Raw genomic sequence first — 19650 nt, 5'->3', positions numbered from 1 at the left:
AAAGCAAAGCAAGTTTTAAGCTTTTAACTACTATCACGGTAAAAGGGACCTGGACACAAAACACTCAATGGTGACACGAGCAAGAAATGCCAGACTGCTATGAAAAGATCTAAAGTTAGTCTAGCAAAAGGTCAAGCTTGCTACTGTGACAATGCGCCAGCAGGCTGCAAATTTTCTGATGCAGAAATGGATGCCCAGGAAAAGGCAGGAACAGCCAGAGCTTACTTTTGATCCATCATAGCAGCTTCCATGCTGTTGTGTTCTCAGATGCCTAATCAAATGATTCTGTTCCCTTTCAAAAAAGTGCCCAAATAAGCTATCTAGGTCAGAAATGTGATACCACCTAGGTTAAACCTTTGAATGTCACTGTCGTACATGTACGGTAGCAGAAACAAATCCCAAATAGTCACGGGTGTATATGCACGGTGGTGACCGAACGCTTGAAGAGGCACTCTTTTTGAAACAAAGCGCAGCCTAGCATTGCTCTGGAGGTGCTTCCCAACGTCCCGTGACATCTAGAAAAAGAATTCTTAATGTGCCGCCGCCCGTAGGCTTTCGTCAAAACTGATTTTTTTTACATCGCTCTATGATGTCTGCCACCGCGATAATTTGGGAGTATTTGGGTTTCGCCTAGCTTGCTGCCACATGCTCAAGCCTGTGCATGTGCCCTTTTAATCACCGTACTTGTGCATGTCGTTTCCAGTTAACGGTGATGGGAAAACTGATTTCTATCTCATTTCTTATCACTTAATGCACTACCGCGAGATGCTCGCTTGCATGGATCTCTGGCAGACGTGCGATTACTTTGTTTACAGATGGCTACTCACAAACCAGTGATAATACTGTACATCTGTCTCTTGTTGCAAGGTGTGCAAGGACTGATAGAATCTAGTCTAAGGATATAAAATTTGATTGTTGAAAGTTTCTCAACTGCAACTTTCTTCTGACAGGTGCAAACCAGTGAGCATGCTCGCACGTGCCCACATGACATGCCTTCTTTTTGCTATGGCCACACGTTCCTGGGGTTGCATTCATTTAACAACCCACATTATTTTATATTTTTCAGGCCCTTAGTCATTGGTTCAGACGTGGATAGGAGGCCACCGTACAGTTGTCCCTGTTGGGATCGCACCTTCCATGCAACACATGATAAAAGTGGAAAATGAAATGTAATGTTTCAAAATGCGGGCCCTAGCTGTGCCAAACCAATTTAAGATTTAAAAATAAGTTGTGTGAATTCTATTGAAATTGTAAAAAATTATTATGCCACTTGAATTTTGTTTTCAACAATAAATGATGTTTAAAAATGCACATATTTAACCCCTTAAGTGTTTTATTTTGACCAAAAGTGACTTTATTTTGCTTTTGATGGCTTACTTTCAAACTGAACTCCATCGAAAAACCCTCTTAAAGCCATTTTTAACCAATTTGCCCTTTATGATTTAATCAAAAACATCTCATTTAACATCTTCCCTGTGAATATATATGTACTTCTAATTTCCACAAACAATACCATTAGAAATGAGGAAATATGCTTCATTTTACCCTGTTTCATAATCAACTATTCTGCGAAGCAAAGTTCTTCACCAATGAAAGTTTTTCACACATTTTTGTACTTCCAGCAGGTCACGACTTTTGTCGAACTTCATGAAGAACGACCGGTGCAGAAAGCTTTGCAACAGCCCTCACACCAGATCCTAGTTTCCTTCCAGAACCACTTCTTGATTGAGTCTTTCTTCCTGCAGCAGATTGCACACCTTCATGTAGGCTCTTCCTTCTTCGTTGCAGGCAGGTGCGATGGGAAATGTCGCGTTGTGAGGTAATCAATTCCCAACAGGCTGCACGGTTGGTCTTGCTTGTCAACTTGTGACGAATCGCTGTACTACTTCTCGATGCACTCAATAAAACTGACGATGTGTGAACTTTACCTCAATCTTCTGGTAGAGCAGGCATGAATTGAGGGTTGCATCATAGAGAAGTTGCTGAAGAGCTTTTTGGAGGAATTCATTTGCCACTTTCAGGGAACTGGGTGGGAGGCAATGAATTGATTCGTCTTGTCAACACCTCCCACTGAATGACTGTAAACGCACCACTGACGGCTTTACAACTGTGCTTCTCCTGCTCTCTCGGAGCGATTGTAAGCCTCCACTGTGGGTAATATTCAACAGGGTTAGTACTTCTTTCATCATCTTGTTCAGGAATTTGAGCGGGATGCTCTTTCTGGTGAATCGCGCCTTTTCATAGACGTCAGTCTTATTATCAATCAAGATATCAACAAGCCAATACCCTTTCCCAAGTAAGGGTTCGATCAATTTCGCCACAACTCTTGCATTGAATGCCAAGCAGACATCTTGCTGACGAGTTGTACTGATGTTAGTTCCTATGCCCGTGTAGAAGATGAAGTTACCCGCATATCCTGTCGACACTTCGCAAAGCAAAAATTGTTTCATGCCAAGCCTGGCTCTCTTGTACTGCCACCAACTCAATTGGCTCTTGTATAGCAGAAGACTCATCCATGGAGATGTCTCTCTCTGGGAGTGAAAACCACCAATACCACTTCAGGCTGCCTCAAACTTCTTGAGCAGGCAAGTAAACAAGGCAAAGCTTTCCATAACTTCTGCTTCAGGTGAGTCTACAAGCTGCAACTGCTCTCATTATTTACAAAGTGAAGCATCCTCTTTATCAAGTGGTGTATGTTCGTGCTTATAATGCCTATGCAGAATGACATTGCTAGCAGCATGTTTCCGCTTCAGTACATGCCTCCTTCTGGCTTTTTTCATGATGCCTTGGTACAACAGAAGGGACAGAAAAAGCCAAACACCCTCAGAGGTAACTGGCGGCCACTTTCTAAAGCCTGAGGTATCATCCTTTAGCTTTTTCAAGAGGAGGAACTGTTCAGCATACCAATTTGTTCTGGTGACAATGAGTCCAACGAGTTCATCATTGAAAGACACTTCAAAGTACTCCAGTGGGTCGGGTCGTCAGGGCACTCATTATTTCTTGGTGGCCCAAGAAGTGGAAAACGGGCCAGATTCAGAGGGGTGCTGTCGGCGTCCACACTGCATCACTGTCGGGCCAAGTCAATGACATTTTCACTTTGCAAATCATCACTTTCGGTAGAAGCAGTGATAAGAACACTATCAGCATCCTCTTCGCCCAAAAAACAAAACTCTAGTGAATTGCTTTCACTCTCACTTTCACGATGTCAGAGTCTTGCAGCGGCTTTCTTCCGCGTGTGCGAATTGTTAGTGGGACATGCCAGATGCCACCATTCCAGATTTGCCAGAAGGTGCAAAAAGCTCATGATTCCAAAACGTCTTTGTGGGCTGACAACATTCTGCCATCTATATAGCAAAAAAATAAAAGCGCCCTTCCAGCGTTGATGAAATGGCTGCCAACTGTGTTGTAGAACATGAAGACTGAATCAACGCAGCCTTCAAAGTGCTGAAAAAGTCAGTTTCACCCGAAAGGCGAAGCATCGAATGTGATAACAAAGTAAGGATAATAGCTTTATCGGCCGTATGAACTTGTAAACATTTGTATATTAACTAAATTAACAAGCACAGTGTCACGCGTGCAAAGGTAAACATGAACACATCTCATTCAATGACCGTGGAAACTCGCTGTCAAAAACGCTGGAGTGAGGAATCGCAGCAGCAGCAGTGAGCAAATTGACCTTCATGCTGTCTCTCGCTTCAATGCGAATGAAACGTCGAAAGCACAGCGCATACGAAGCTACTGGCACTATGCGCACTTTGCCAACATCACACATCGCTTTGAAGAAGAGGTCCACATGGGCATGTACTCTATCCACATCGCAGATCACTTTCAAGATTATGGCGCAGTAATCAGCGGCTGCTGGAGTAAACCCCCCTCCATCTCCCTCACCTCGCCCCTGTGCCTCACGTGTAACAGATGAGGGGACGCTTCTGCCCCGCCTTCTTCCCTCGCACGCGCAAGTTTGAGCCGCGATCGTTGGCTAACCCTCACAAGCTTTCACTCGCACATACAGCATACCACGTGCAGCAACGATGTTATTGTGTTTGGACTTTATATGGAACATCATGGCTATGGTGACAGTGTCTTGGAGTGTCTATATGATTGCTATCACAATAAAAAAAAGCAAAACAATTGCACATTTCAAATGCTGGCACTGTAGCCATCTATGTAGTAGAAGAAAAACAGGGTTGTCATGCTGAGTTCGTTCCAATCGCTTTGAAGACATATTATTGCCATTGAAAATCTCAGCTCGTCCAAAGCAAAATTAACCAGGATTGTGTTGATGAACTGAGAGAGAGAGAGAAAGGCAAAGGAAAGACAGAAGGTTAACTAGAGATTATCTCTGGTTGGCTACCGTGCACTGTGGGAGGGAGAAAGGGATGCGATATATGAGAGAAAAAGAATATGAAAACACACACACACACACAATACAAAACTGTTTCTGTGGGCGCTGTCACACAGCCTGTGAAGGCGTTACATAGTGTTCTTGTCCAAAATACTTAACCGGTTAAAAACTTTCTGGCACTTTATTGTCACCTAAAAAATTATTCGCTTCTTGTTTCTCAAAATAGGTCACTCTAAACTAGCTAAATCAGCAATAAGACATGTGACCTTGGGGGGGAAGCTTTTTTCGAAAAAATGGACTCTCAAAGGGTTAAGGCTGAATGCACGAATATTACCAAATTTAAGGCAAATAAGTGAAGGCAAACTAGGCATTTTCGTACTCTTCACTAAGACAAGCGTTGACATTCCATTTTTACTCCAGTGCATGTGGTGCATAACCACGGTGCACTCGTTGGAACAACCAGTACATCTTCTCTTTGTGTCAGTGGCATATGCAGAGGAACTATTTCTTGAAGCAGGAGGCATAAATGGCAAGCACATCATGCTTCCTTTTAGAGGGAGGGGGAAGAAGTGTCTCCTGCATTCTTGATTTGTCTGACTATAAGTGACACACCTAAAATATAAAATTTTAATGCAGTGAAAAATACAGAGAACTCTCACTTTTCCCTATATTTTATACATGTATCTTATTGTAATTTTCCTCTCCACTACCTTTTGTCTTTACCTGCATCTTTTCCATGGTCGCGAGACAGTTCAGGTGTCCACTGAGGAATGAAACAGCTGCCTGCAGCCTTGCATTTCCTACCTCCTTTTATCCATATTGTTCTTGCTACAACAGACTACTACTACTACCTCTTGCTGCTAATGGGGTCTGTGCACTCTTATCCCATTTGAAAAACTGAAGAATCATTGCCAACCTTGAAGAAGCCACCATAAGGGGCCATGAGAATTGTGTGCTGACGAACAAGATCCAAGGCACAATCAAAAGCAGCATCCATCTGCGACGTGACACCGCTGCCAAAATGGGTGACGAGATTCAGCACCACTTCCTGGAAAAAAAAATGGCCGTCTTAAACTACCACCACAGCACTAGACCAATCAATTTTTGAGCCCCCAAGGTTTCTGTACAACCACAAAACACAACAGAAATGCCAAAGCAGAATGTACAGACACACATTGCCCAAAAGTGCAGTTGATTCAGTTTAGGCAATCTCTATCAAGTTAGCTTTCCTGATAAGACAAATGCTTTGCAGACCTTTCCTTAGATTCCTATGTATGTAGTGAATCTGTCTTAAGACAACCGTCCCTTGAGATGAAGAGGTTTTCGAGGTGCCTTCAAGCTTATCTTGAAGGTAGTCTGTTGTAATTCAAAACTAAAGATACTGAAAACAAGATTGTCACACAACAGACATTACAAAATATGTAACTTGCAGAACAAATTTTTTTACACCATAATATAAACCTGTAAATCATACTTGGTGCAAGTGTAAATAATAATTACTACAAAGAGGCTTAGAAAGCTTCTAGGACAAAAGAGAAATTTGTGCAACTTTCTTCAAAGGGAGGCTAGGGCAGGAATGACTTGACCCTGAAGCTCAACATTTATTTTTAAACTTCTTTCCAAATTACTACCTTTTTACACGTTGCTGTAATACATGCTGTTTATGTCACATTCACAGGTGGCCACTTGGCTTTGTTTACTAATATTACATGTTGCAAAAATGCAATTCCCGTTCTGACAACTTTCTCATTTCCAATTGTGGGGGTCAATGAGTGAATTTGGATGTGGGCGTGTGTGTGTGTGTGTTATTCAACCACATCTGCAATGTGCAGCCTACTTTTCGAGTGCACAAAAATTAAAAGTTACACATTTTATTTTAACTGCAATAAACGCTTGTTATGCCAAAGTCATCGCTACACGTGGTACTTCATTAAAAGCAGAGGGGCCATAAGAGAGCCATTGCTGCATGGCAAGTGTACTAACATCATAGTGCCAACACGACAGTGGTAAAATTCTGCTAACAATTATAAAAACCTGCTTCATCTTCTAGCCATCATTACATGATATAAGCTGCACTCTTAGGACCTCCAAACTGAGATGAAAAGCAAAGGGCCAGCGTGTATGCTGCACTGAAGAGACCCGTGCTGATTTGTTTCTGCAAAATCTGTACTAAGCCGAAGCCAGCGCCACGTTTCAAATAATAATCCGATATAAGACGCATGCACTAAAGTCATGACCATGAAAGAGTTACAATAAAATTTGTATTTTTAATAAAGCAATTTCATTATAAGGAAGGTTTACTGCATAATGATTTAATATGAGGCAACACATCACCATATCCATGAGCTTCTAAAGACAGAAACAAGCAAAACGTGCACTTGCAAGCTGTTCGTTCATTCTATTCATTGCTTTTACTTAGGTCTTTTTATGATGCATGTGTGGCACAACCTGCAACAGAGATTAGGCTCTCGCAATTTGAGGGCTTACTGCCATGGCTCTTAACGTCCAATGTATATGAAGAAATCTACTACAGAGCATTTAAAATACAGTTAGACCTCAACATAACTAAATCCTCTATATAGCAGTGTATTTAAATCCTTATCCCTAGAAGATCATGTATATTGAACCACAATGTAACAAAGTGTAGTTAAACACGATTTCAATAAAACGAAATTTCCCTGCCGCCGCGAAGGAATACCAAGACAATAAATGGAAACACTGGAGGACGCAGATGGTCATAAGGTACACGTGGCTGCTTGCAAATGTACCTCTCAAATCACGCAACATGCAACCAAAACGAGCAGCGTTATGTTATGTATACAGTCCAAGTGTGATAAGGCCCTACTGCGTCCCATGCGCTGTATACTTTAGGTGCGAGTGAAAGCATGTGAGGGCAAGCCACGAAGGATGATGGCTTGATGTGCACCACCTTCCCTCACTAGCAAAGGGAAATGGGAGGAGTGAGGTTGTGGTAACACAATCAAGCAAGGGTGTGGGCCTGTTTCCTTTTCTAGCACGGCCAAGGCTACACATCTGCACATGGCTGTCAGCGTGGCTTAGCACATACGCAGCTCACGCACCCTGTTATCAGTGACTGTACTTATTCGCATAAAAGATCAAATGTCAATATAATGAAGAAAACTGCAGATTTTACCAACTTTTTTATACTGAGGTTTAACTGCCATGAGCCTAAATAATACAACATACACATATCCCACTAACTGTCTTATTGCAATAATGAGACGTAAAGCTGAAAACAGCAATGCTGGTGGTGACATTTGTGATGTGTTTGAGCAAGCTGTGTGGGCTTGTCATTTCATTGTTATGCTGTGTTCGCTTGTCTACTAGCATAACCACTTGTGATATAAATTTCCTGATACAATCATGAGCTTGTACTGATATTTCTCTAGAAAGCTAATGCTAGCATGAACCATCACGACAAGGGTGTTCAGACTAAAGGTCTTCAATATCATGCCAAGAATTCCTTCCTTATCTCAGATGAATGACAGTCAAATCCGATGGACTGACAACAAGGAGTAGGAGTAAAAAGAAAGAAAGCTCGCATTATAGTTATGTTGTGGCTCAAATTTAACAAGGCCGCATGAAGTCAAATAGAACTTGTGGTACATTTCTGCAGGTATGCACAATCATGAGCAAAATTCTTCGCACAGTTAACACAAATGCTCAAGTTATGAAAAAAGCACAAGCATGCCTCTCTGGTGGTGCCTTCATAGCAGACGAACATGCGCTGGTACATGCGCTCTCCAAACTTCAGCACCTGTGGTTCCGGACACCAGAGAAGCACCTGAGCCAGGTGCATCATCGTACGGCTGTACACTTTCATCACCTGTCAATAAAGATGAGGCAGAGGTAAATTGATGTAATGTGCCCCAAATCTGACATAACAAATTGTTTACTTTTCAGAACTTCGTGCCCATAAGACGTCCTTCATCTTAGTATCATTATAAGGAAGTGCATTTATCAACGATCCCACTGCAGCGAAATTTCATTGCAGCAATCGTACAAGGTGAGGACATCCTAAAACACAAGCTCGCATGTGACATCACACATAAGATTAACTACAGACACACAAAGCTAATAATAAAACCAAGGAACATAAAAAATTTGACTAATTGGTTATGCATTATTCAAAGTATAAGTGCCACAAAGTAATGCTGTTGTACTTTGTATCATGAAGCCAAGGAAAACACAAGGGAAGTAAACAGTTAGTTTACTTGAAATGCAAAAAAAAAAAGAGACAATTATTTCAATTACACGGAACAATTAACTTCCCCTCTGCTTTTCCTAGCTTCATTGTTTGTTGGTTTAGTGTGATTGTAACTAACAAAAATTCAGCCCCTTGGTTCCTCCTAAACTTCTCGCATATGCAAACTATGATTGTCTATTTCTTTTGTAATTGAACATAGACCTTTAAGGCAGATCTCTGTCCTTCTACCCCCAAGCGTAACAAAAGACTTCTTCTACTTTCGTTATTTCAAGCATTATAACTTCTTGAATTCACCATTCAAATACGAGTTAATGAGCTGCTACTGATAAGCTGAATAGCAATGGCCCCTACAGAAAGTTCAGAAATGAAACAAGGAGTTTTTACAAGAACAATGACATTTAAAGAATGATTGCATGCATTATAGGATTGTCCCCATCCCAATGGTCCAGTGATGACATTGAAAAGCCACAGGTGTCACAACTGCAGAAGTTGCAAAAAGTTTGAAGGCCCCTGTGTTCATTATCAGTGCTTTCGTTGGGTCACTGAAGAAATTTTTTGAGTTCCGAATGCAATCATCTTTGCTTTCCTGAGGTTCGGAGTGCCAGGATACCACCGGAGCTGTGCAACAAGATTTGCGACAAATTTTAATTCCCAAGTAGCTTTTGAACTTTGGTATGGGCTAGATGCCGCATTCTTTTGCGTATAACTATCGCCCCCAATTACAACACCCCAGAAAAAAAGAAAAAAAAAATCTGCACGTATATAACTCACAGAAATAACTGCATAAAACAATGCTCAAACCTTTACAAAAGCAGCCTTCATTTGTGGATGCAGTACTCATCCATGTCATATCTTATGCCAGTGACTCTGTTCCCCGCTCTTCAGTGAAGTTGATAAAGGTGGATTTACATGACAGACATGATCGTGGAAGAATCAGTCACGTGACAAGTGACGTGAATCTGATCACTTTGCAGCTAGAATTCACGCGACAGAAGATGACAGCGATGACAGAGCAGCCCTCGCATGGGCAACGACGACGAAGCAAACACAACCAAGCCGAAAATCCCAATGGTGATTTGGCTCTCTGCCGTATCACAAAGTGCTTCACATGGCCCAAGGGAGTGGTGTAGGAAGGGGTGACGTACGAGTTCGCCGGTGCCACGTGCACCGTTCGCTAACTACTAAACGCAAATTGGCGACCTGTAAAAATGAGGAGAATGGGTGCCCATGAAGGAGAGGAGAAGGAAGCTTCATCATGCAGGAGTTGGGAGAGGATGGAGTTCCCTAGGAGATCAAGAAACGTTTAATGGCAAAGAACCTTGCCTTGAAGTGTGGCTTCACGGCAGCAGCATGCACGCAGCCGTGAAGCCACACCTCAAGGCAAAAAGTTGCATATAGCCCACACCCCAGCTTTACTGTTAAATTTATTGAATTTTTTGGTGAGGGTTATACATGCAAAAATATGGTACCTTTCAGCACTGCCACCTAGGTCCTTACAGCAGGATAAGAAAATGTTAAAGCACTCAGACACTGACAGGAAACGAACCTGAGGGTGCGAGTCAAAAGTTCGGTCAAGGAGGCTCCCCGTGAAATGGCCACTGCGCACTTTCTTGCGAAGCAGACTTTCCACAGACTTGGCTTCAGGTTTTGGTAAGAACTTGTGCAGCATGACAAGGAACAAGATGTCAAGAGTCTGAGAAAGGAAAGAAAAGAAAAGTTAACAGGAACATGACACATACCAAGTGTTAAAAAAATAGGAGCTTGTTCCGACTAAAACCCTGGCTTGTTGGCACTCAAATTTCACACAGAGGTTGTGTTTTGCAGTGGCTTCAGAATAATACTGTTTGTGGGCATCACTTGTCTCATCCACAATCAATCCAATTTGTGCATCATCTGGGGTGATGCCACTCAAAGCGTGGATTCTGCTGCAAGGGAACAGTGGTGCGATCTGTCACAGCTGCAATAAATACCATGTTTTCACTGTAAGCTGTAACAGATGGCCTGTGACATATGGTGCCACCGTTTCATCAGAATGGAATACAAATTTTTTTGAGTGTCAACGACCACTTAGGATTTAGTGTAGACAAAACAGGCAAGTAATGCCCACAACTGTGTTATTAAACTGAACCCATTGCAAATTCTTACCTCTGTACAAGTTTTAATGCAAACTAAGCAGCTGTTTAGACGGAACAGCCATGTGTGCTGACGCTCCTATCTACGCTCCTTGAGTACACCAAGGTTCCAAGTTTTCAACTTTCATATGTGTGTTTAGGACAACGATGTAGGCAGCAATAACTCACCTTGTGTTCTGCAGCAACCTTGACATCCTCAATAATCTGCACAAATGCAATGCATTTTGTCATTATTATTCAAACTTTTCAATAAATACCATTTGTATCATACGCCACATTATAACTTGCAAAAGCACAATCAACGCTTGCGTATGGATGCCACTATTTGAACAGAATGATGCTGCATGAAAAGGCATGTTTTCCTTACATGCTGCATTCTCATCAAGAAATAATTCACTGGCTCTACCAGGGTATGACAGAACCAAAAATGGTTCCTAATGCTTTGGCATGGCAATGCAAGACAGCTTTTGTACTTGAAATAAGCGCACATTCTAAAAAATGCAACACTAACAGCTTGTGCTATCATACCAAACAAGAGGCACGCAGAGAAAAAGCTTCTTTCAGAGGACATGGTATGAAGCTGACAAGGAACACCTTGCAAAATCAGACATTCACAATTGTTACTTTTGTTATAGGTGCCCGAATATTGGCAATTTCAAGTACAAGTTAAGCACGAAAGCAACACGAAGGCATTTATCATATTTACCATTTACCATACCATGGGCATTTTACCAGATTGTCAGTATAATTGGGAACATATTGAAAAGCTTCTGTAAACAATTCCTGTGGGAAAACGGTAATTTGACATTTTCAGCGTTGAACTTGCACACGTTTCTGTGCTTCCAGCATATTCAAGTTCAAGACTGATTTAGAACCCGCAATGCCTATTTTTATGTCTCCACGACGTAACAAGCAAACCAGATAAAAAGTAAAAAATAAAGTGACACGAACCTTCATCCAAGCATCACGAAGAAACCTGCGGAGCTGCACAGCATTTGAAATTTCAGTGAGTGTCTGGAGCTCCTCGTCTTCCTCGGTACTGTGCGTGCATAAACAAATATATTTCTAGCATCTATTTTAGGTTGTGCAAGAAGAACAGCTGGCTCTGCCTATCCACTGCAACTGAGCCAGTAATTTGCAATAAACAAATAAATAAAAGTTAACACTTCATGAAATTAAAAGACAACATATCTAGTGTGACAGCGCGCCAACTGCACACTATCATGCACTCTGGGGGTGCTCGACTCTCACACGTCACCTGATGCTTTCCTCGCATGGCTCTCGCTTCTGTAATACAGCTTCTCTGCGTAGCTAAGCACCGGCGGCAGTCGGTGCAGTTGCAGACCAGTATGAGAGATGGTGCGAGTGTTGCGCTGCTAACGCCACCTAATGGCGAGGTTACTCGAGCGCGAAAGGGAGTAGGCTCTTCCTCTTTGGATTGGTGACGGCGAGTGGTGTGGACATTTCATGCACTTGCCCATCGTTCGCAGGAGTGTCCTGCGAAAGGCTTAGGATGAGGACACCAGAATGGAAGAACACGATCATTCAAACGCGCCACCATTCGCGTGACCATACACACAAACGATCAGGAGTTGGTGTCCAGCTTGGGGGCAAACATATTCGCTCGCTATCTGGTTGCAGTGAGTCAGACTTCCTCAATTCGTCGCGTGCCCATCGGCATGTTCTATGGCTAGTAATTTGGCTAGTAGGCATTAGTGCATGAAAGGTGCAATATATGCCCTTGTGATTGTTTGCACTACTGTGTTGTCATTCCTTTGGCCCAAGGGCATGTGTGAGACTCTACAGCATGCCCAAAAAGGTTTCAATGTGAAATCCTTGTCACATGATCACAGAAATACAATGCTTTCTGTTGACAACAACCATGCCTCTTGGCCACTTAATAAGCAGTGTGAATGGTGCATGACACACATCAAACCCCTTTCATTCTGGCAGTCAGTTGCCTCAAGCAAATTGCTTGTGATGCAAAAGGCCAATCTCACCATAAGTTTTCACCACGCTGGCAGTACTGAAAGAATCAGTATTCAAAGTATCACTATATAAAGACTCAAGCTAGACGTTTTTTCTTTTAACCTCTTCTAGCTGGTTGTTACGGTCTTCTTACACACTCGTTCCGAGCTCCTACATTGCAATGAGACATTCTAGTGTAATGTGTACTTTCTTGCCTATCAAAAACACGGAAGCTTGCCGCCACCTCCCGCTTAGAAAACAACACTTTGCAGATAGAATTTCTAACAAGCTTGAAAGGAATTTATGTGGCTGCATCCACTCAAATTCACAATTCACTGGAATCCTCTCTGCAATGCATGTGTCTTACAGATTGCCATGAAACGCAAGAGACTTCGCTTTCCAAGCTAAGGGACATATAGTAAACAAAACATGCAGATGTAAAAAAATTATACTACTAAATGCCCACCTTTGCTTTTTGTGACTATACCACAAATATCAACATGAAGCAGCAAATGGTGTGAAAAACTAATAGCAGTTTTAGGTGTTGTTCAAATGTTTTTCTCCAGGCAGAAATTCAGACAGTTAAGCGGTTAAGAGGTTAAATATAGTCAATATGGTCAATGTTGAAACATTACTGACACAAACAGGGAGCTTCATGACTGAGGCCATTTTCTTGCTCACACATCTACTTCAACACGAAAATGCATATCGCCCTGAAATATCAGCATTGCCCACCACACTTTCTTCTCTATACCAAACGCTACACTCAATATGACTATTAAAACAATGCTTGGATATCATTCAGATATGAATATTCCTCCACTAAACCAGTATCAGATAAGCTGAGACATAATAGCTCTATTATTTTCCACAAAGTGGAAGCGTGTCACCCAGTCATTTACCACAAGAAATATCTCGGTTGATGTAGGCAAACCCAAAGGTAACCTCTAGAAGTCGTATGTAAAAATGAAGGTATCCTGACAAGTGTGATTATTAGAATAATGTAACGTTGAAAAACATAACATGGCTTATTTGACGTCATGGCTGGGGCATCACGAAATGGTTATGCCATCAGTCATCACTATGTTGAAAGACATCTTTTATCACAGCAGAGACAGATGGCACCACTGTCGTCGCAACAAGATCAACATTTTTTTAGAGGCATCGCTGCAGATGGTACGTGCTTTGGCTTTACTATGAACGAAATAGGTAAGCAATGCTTATAAGCAGGATATTAAACTGAATAAACTTCAAAATGATACCTGTGTGCAAAGTTTGTGGGAGAAATGAGGTCGCAGTATAGCTTGAAGGGTTACGTATACCTGGTTCTTCAAGTTATGCAATAGATTGTACAATTAAACCTCAATATAACAAACTTTAATATAACAAAATTCTCGACATAACGAAGTATTTAACTTTTCATAACCTCTTGTCCATAGAACACCATGTATTTAGAACCTCAATATAACGAAGTGTTTGTATGCTTTTTCAATATAACGAAATTTTGCTTCCACTGCAAAGGAATGCCAATAGACAGCTTTAGTTGGGTGTCTGCAACCACCCACGTACACAGCGCGCGAGACCGTCCGTACGTAACAAAGCACGCGTGTACGAAATGGCAACAGTTGGCCAGACGCAGAAGTTGAGATGAAGATTGCTGGCTTGCACATGCAGGAGCCGGTAGTGTGCTACTCAACACTGTCATATGCCAGCTTCTGAAACTGTGTAGCCAATATCAGCCCCCAAAAGTCAAACCACAAGCCGAAGTCATATCTTTAGCAAGAGCCATATCGAAAAATTTTCTCTTGTCGACACGTGAAAACAAACATCTCGCAAAGCTAGCAGAGCCCGCATTGAACGCTACGCAGCTTTTCAAAAAGCTGCGGACGCACGCAAGAGACCATGCTTGCTCCTGCGCTCCTGGGTTTCCTGTGTATGCAGAGCTGCTGCGGACACCCAACAAAAACTGTCAAACAAATGAAAACTTCTGCGGACGCAAATCGTCAAATTATTGAATTAGAAGCGGCTGCTTGCATACACACCTGGCGCGTGGTGCGTGGTGCGACATGAGCAACCGCTGAAGTACAGCTGCATCATCTTCCGAATAAAGTCCACGTGCGGTAAGATCCTATTGCGGCCAGTGCACTTTGTGCTTTAGGTGTGAGTGAAATTATGTGAGGGTGAGACAAGAAAGATGGGGGCTTCATGAGTATCGCCTTCCAGCACAAGCAAAAGGAAAGAGGGGAGGGATGCTCGCTCAACACAATCAAGCGCGTGCGAGAGGAGAGGGTAAGTAGGCGCTTCGCGATTTCTGGCACATGCCTCGGCCGTATAGCTGCGCATGGCTGTAAGCGCGGCTGAGCGCATATGCAGCCGCGCACCCTGCTTTAGAAGTAATCTGCCACGTGTGCAAAGAGTCGGTGTGCCCAGACGTTGTGGCATCATGTTAGCTGTCTTCCCACGTGGTTAGTGTTGAAGGTTGCGTAATCTCGAGTTTCGGTGAATCGTTGGAGCGAGAGGCAGATGAAGCATTCACTCCCCGCTGCCGGCGCTTTTCATGATAGCGTCGTCCCAGTGCGGGTGATGCTATCAGCTACGGAGACGGAGTGCACGCGAAAGCGTGGCTGGCTTCACTTAATTCATACTGCTGATGTGAAGATATTGTCAACGTGGCATGAAACCAAATCGTTCGTCACGAATTCCCACATTCATCAAAACAAATTGTTTTCTCATTCAAATGTCCTTTTTTTCACTGCCCGATAATTCAAAAATTTCTGCACCCCTTTCCACGTCAGAAAAGTTGATCAGCAGCTGTACTCATTTGCATAAAAGGTTGCATTTCAATACAACGAAATTTTGACATAACGAAGCAAATTGCTAATTTTACCTACTTCATTATATTGAGGTTTAACTGTATATATGAAAAAGAGAAAAAGACAAAGTGTCATGATTGGTTCTATCAAGTAAAACAAATGAATATGCAGTGGAATTACTAACAGCCCAAGTATAACAATACCTGAAATATGTTGGCGTAGACGTCACTGGTAGAATGTGACGAAGTTCAAGGTTGGCCCGCAGCTCAGAAACCACCTGGAATGCAGGCAGATGCAAACAACAGGTCCTGTGAGCTGGTAGAAATTTCACAGAACCCATCATTTGAATAATCTATGTTTTTGTTTAAACACCATTAGACATGGCTGCAGTCTTCTGGTACCACTGGACCTCGATAGCACTGAATTATTGGATGCAACTAACTTGAAATTTAGTTGGTCATGTTTAACTTCAATGTGTAGTCTACTTTCATAATAAAACTGAAAGTGCAAGCTTTGCGAGAATTTCGGTCACAGTATAGCTAATAATTGTTCACTTGCCGCTCAAAATGTGCGTTCCAGTAGCAAAAATGTCAAATAGTACTAAGAAAAATCAACATGAAAGAGCACATTTTAAACACACATACACATTCTGCCCAATGGCTTGGCTGGCCTGCAGCCAGCAAGCCCTTGCGCCGATCGTGTGTGATCACACAGTTGCATATTAAGTTATTAACATCTGTGCAAAGCACATTCGCAATTTAGCACTGTTCATATATTGGTATGGCAAGCCACTGGCTAGCCGTCAAAATCAGTAGGAGACTCTTCACTGGCCGGTTAAGTCACACTTGTGCTTCTTTTGCATAACCTCAATCATTATATTTTTTTTTTCTTTTTTTGCCGATGACAGGATGTATGCTTATAATGAATGGTGAATGTATTTTGATATTGCGACTTTGTTATAATGAGGTTTGACTGTATTATTACAGCTATTCCGATTGATATAGAAAGAAAACAAAACAATTTTGTTTGTATTTGTTTTATTTATCAAACGGCAGTCACACCTCAACATATAAAATTATATTTCCTGCCAGAAACTTCCCTTCAATTGAGAATTTTGAGGTTTCTACATTTCACTATGGTAGGAAACTAGACACCCTTTTAAAACAGTTTTTGGCCCTTGGACTTTTTCAGTAAGCACACATGAATGAATTTCTCAAAGAATTATGGGCAATCATATCACAACCGCTACATAGGCCCTAATTTTGTACATTCATTGTTAAACATTGCTAAAATCAGGCTGAACTGCATGCATTGAAGGCCAGCACTTTGGGCCACTTCAGGCAAAACTGGGTACAAAATAAAAAGTGTGAAATAACTGTAATAAATATATCACAACAATAAAAGCAACTAACATAACAAATACACTTCTGAATAAAAATCTCTAAGCATAATATTTAGAAAATATACTCCAAGACACCGTGAAGAGACTAGTGAAAACTAATTGCACACACTGCTAATGAAAGGCTGCATAGTGCTCACAGCGTTACAATTCAGCATGTTCTAAAATTTATTTACGCAGAACTTAAGGGCCTAATATAAAGCTATAAGTGTCTATTATAGAGTTAAACTTCAATTTAACAAACTCAATAGTACCTGGCAACTATTTTGTTAGATTGAGATTTTCTTGAAATCACTTATTATGCCCATGCAAGTAACATTATATTTATTGAAGAGCCACAAAAGATTGCACGATTTTCACCTTCATGCACACTTATCATAAACAGCGAGCCTTTTGAAGTGCCTTGTCTTAACGTTAAAACAAATCTTAAGTGACCAGTGGTGTCTATCAGCTGAACTGAAACTCTGCATACGAGTATTTTCCCCAAATTTCCCCATATTCCACCCAGCCCCAAACTTTATTAAATCGGGTGAGAAATTGAGTGAACTCCATTACTTTGGGTTTTCAATGCATTAAGCTCTACAAATATGTGTCGGAGAGTTGGAAGCACTATTTCGTAACATTGTGTTCTGTTAAATTGAGGTTTGACTTTATGTGCCCACAGAGGAAGAAAAATGTATAGAGAAATGAACAAAAGCAAACACTGCAGTGGAATCAAACGAGAAAACACTCCATAGCTGATTAAGAGAACTTCTGCAAAGTGACAACTGTCTTTCCCAAACACTGCCTACCTGTGAAGCTTCCTGGACAGTGCAATTGGAAAGCACAAACTTAACGGTTGGGGGCAGCTGACTGAGCTTTAATGACTTCAGCACGGTCAACACACGAGTTCGCACCTGTTGAAAAGGAAAGCAAGGCACACAATCTCAAATGAAGAAGCAGACACCTTTTCATAGCTTTTGTCCGTGGTCAGATATTGAAAAGTATGAAGGATCTTTAGAGTGCAGTGATACACGGAGGTTGTGCGTGGTTCAACGACACATCAACAGTAGGTCATGAGTTAAATTGAGACCCCTACTGTCAAGGACAGGTCTATCGCATACTCCTTCAAATCCCAGATTGTCTGCAACCTAGTTGAAATAACAGACTAAGAGGGAAAGAAATCAAGGAGGGGCTCTCAGAATTTATCTTTTTATACAGATAAACTTCTGGAAAAGCACAAACTTCGATCAAGCTTGCCCCCCCCCCCCCATCGCTCCTCTCACCAAAAAAAAAAAAAAAAAGGAGTCAGTCCAACATTAGAATCAAATCACAGGAAAACAGAAATGGCATTTTGTGAAGTTACCTCAGAAATCACTTCTGGTTCCACGTACAGGTTACTGAGGGCCTCAAGTACAGTAGGGCCAAGCTCTTTGTCATCAGTAAACAGCTCACTGCAAGAATATCAACAGCGTCAGTTAACCAAGCATACCACTGAGTTGTATGGCAATTCGTGAATTTAAAAAATTCACAAGATAACAGCAGTACAATTTTTTACACTTGGAGAAGACTGAAAAGAATGCTCATCGTCTTCCTAGCACCACTCTCGCAATCTCCAGTCGTTCGGCTTCTCTGCACGGCGCATATGCAATGGCGGATACTGGTGTCATAGTTATGCAGCTATGACAAAAGATGGTCCGAGTGTTCTGATGATAGCCTCATCTGATGGGCTGGAGAGCACAGGCACAAAAGGAAATTACTCCTACCTCTTTATCTTATGAATGTGGGCATGTACAGATCGACTGTGTGATCATTGGTGTACGTCGCAAGACTATTTTACAAAAGGCTTCCTGCTCAGCTTCAAGGTGTGGCACCGGCATTGGCACACCTAATCACTTGGGAAAACTAACATTAATGTGAGCACCCTCACGAATCACCTAGATCCTGGAATCCAACATGGGTGCATTTCTGCTCAGCAGCCTCGCGTAATGAGTCAAAATGCCTAGACTCATCTGCATGTTACATTGATTCCATGTTATTCTGCCTCGCTGCCATTGTGTCTAAAGAGCAATAAATAGCCTTTGTTGTGTTTCCACTTATGTGTCTTGAGTCGCTTGTCCCTATGAGCTAAACAACCTCAACAACATTCAAACAGAAAATACATAAGCTGCAATAATGCAATGTGTAGCCTGACGTGTTAGTCAGATGCTGTCAGGTTGTAATTGTGATTGTACAATGTACTGGTAACACAGTTTGGGAGATCCTTATATATAGTACAGTTAAACCTCGATGTAACAGAATCAGTAAAATCGGCACTTTACTTCGTTACATTGAAATTTCGTTATATTGGAATCAGACTTATGCAATTAAGTTCAGGTGCCGATGAACTTTTATTATGTGGAAGGGGCCGATAAATTTTCCAAAATATCGGGCAACTGAAAAAGAAATATTTATAAAAACAAATCATTTTGTTGAAGATGAAAGTCGGCGACCAAATTTGCAATTTCATGCTATGTCAATATCTTCGCATCGGCCGTAGGTAGTGAAAAAATTTTGTTATATTGAAATCGTGTATAAACACTTTGTTGTAGTGTGGTTCAAAATACATGGTGTTCTATGTAAAAGAAGCTATAAAAGGTTGAATGCTTCATTACATTGAGAATTTCGCTATAACAAAGTTCTTTCTATCAAGCTTTAACTGTATATGCAAGTGTTTACAATTTCGATCATATACTATCACACACAGCCCAATAACTAAGCTTGTGGTTATGCACACACTGCTGCCT

At 41.6% G+C, this 19650-nt stretch overlaps 1 protein-coding gene across 1 annotated transcript in view; it reads right to left on the bottom strand.

Annotated features, from left to right (window-relative positions):
* Fancd2 overlaps positions 1–19650 on the bottom strand; it is an 82014-nt gene that overhangs the window by 43101 nt on the left and 19263 nt on the right. Inside the window, exons 6-13 of the mRNA XM_050187506.2 lie at positions 18231–18318; positions 17677–17781; positions 15690–15763; positions 11657–11744; positions 10874–10909; positions 10120–10266; positions 8058–8192; positions 5262–5393 (exon numbers count right to left, since the gene is read on the bottom strand). Coding sequence (XP_050043463.2) covers positions 5262–5393; positions 8058–8192; positions 10120–10266; positions 10874–10909; positions 11657–11744; positions 15690–15763; positions 17677–17781; positions 18231–18318 — 805 coding nt within the window. The remainder of the gene's footprint in view (positions 1–5261; positions 5394–8057; positions 8193–10119; positions 10267–10873; positions 10910–11656; positions 11745–15689; positions 15764–17676; positions 17782–18230; positions 18319–19650) is intronic.

Source organism: Dermacentor andersoni, chromosome 2, assembly GCF_023375885.2.
Source record: "Dermacentor andersoni chromosome 2, qqDerAnde1_hic_scaffold, whole genome shotgun sequence".
Lineage (NCBI taxonomy): Eukaryota > Metazoa > Arthropoda > Arachnida > Ixodida > Ixodidae > Dermacentor > Dermacentor andersoni.
This window is presented reverse-complemented; position numbering and strand designations above follow the sequence as displayed.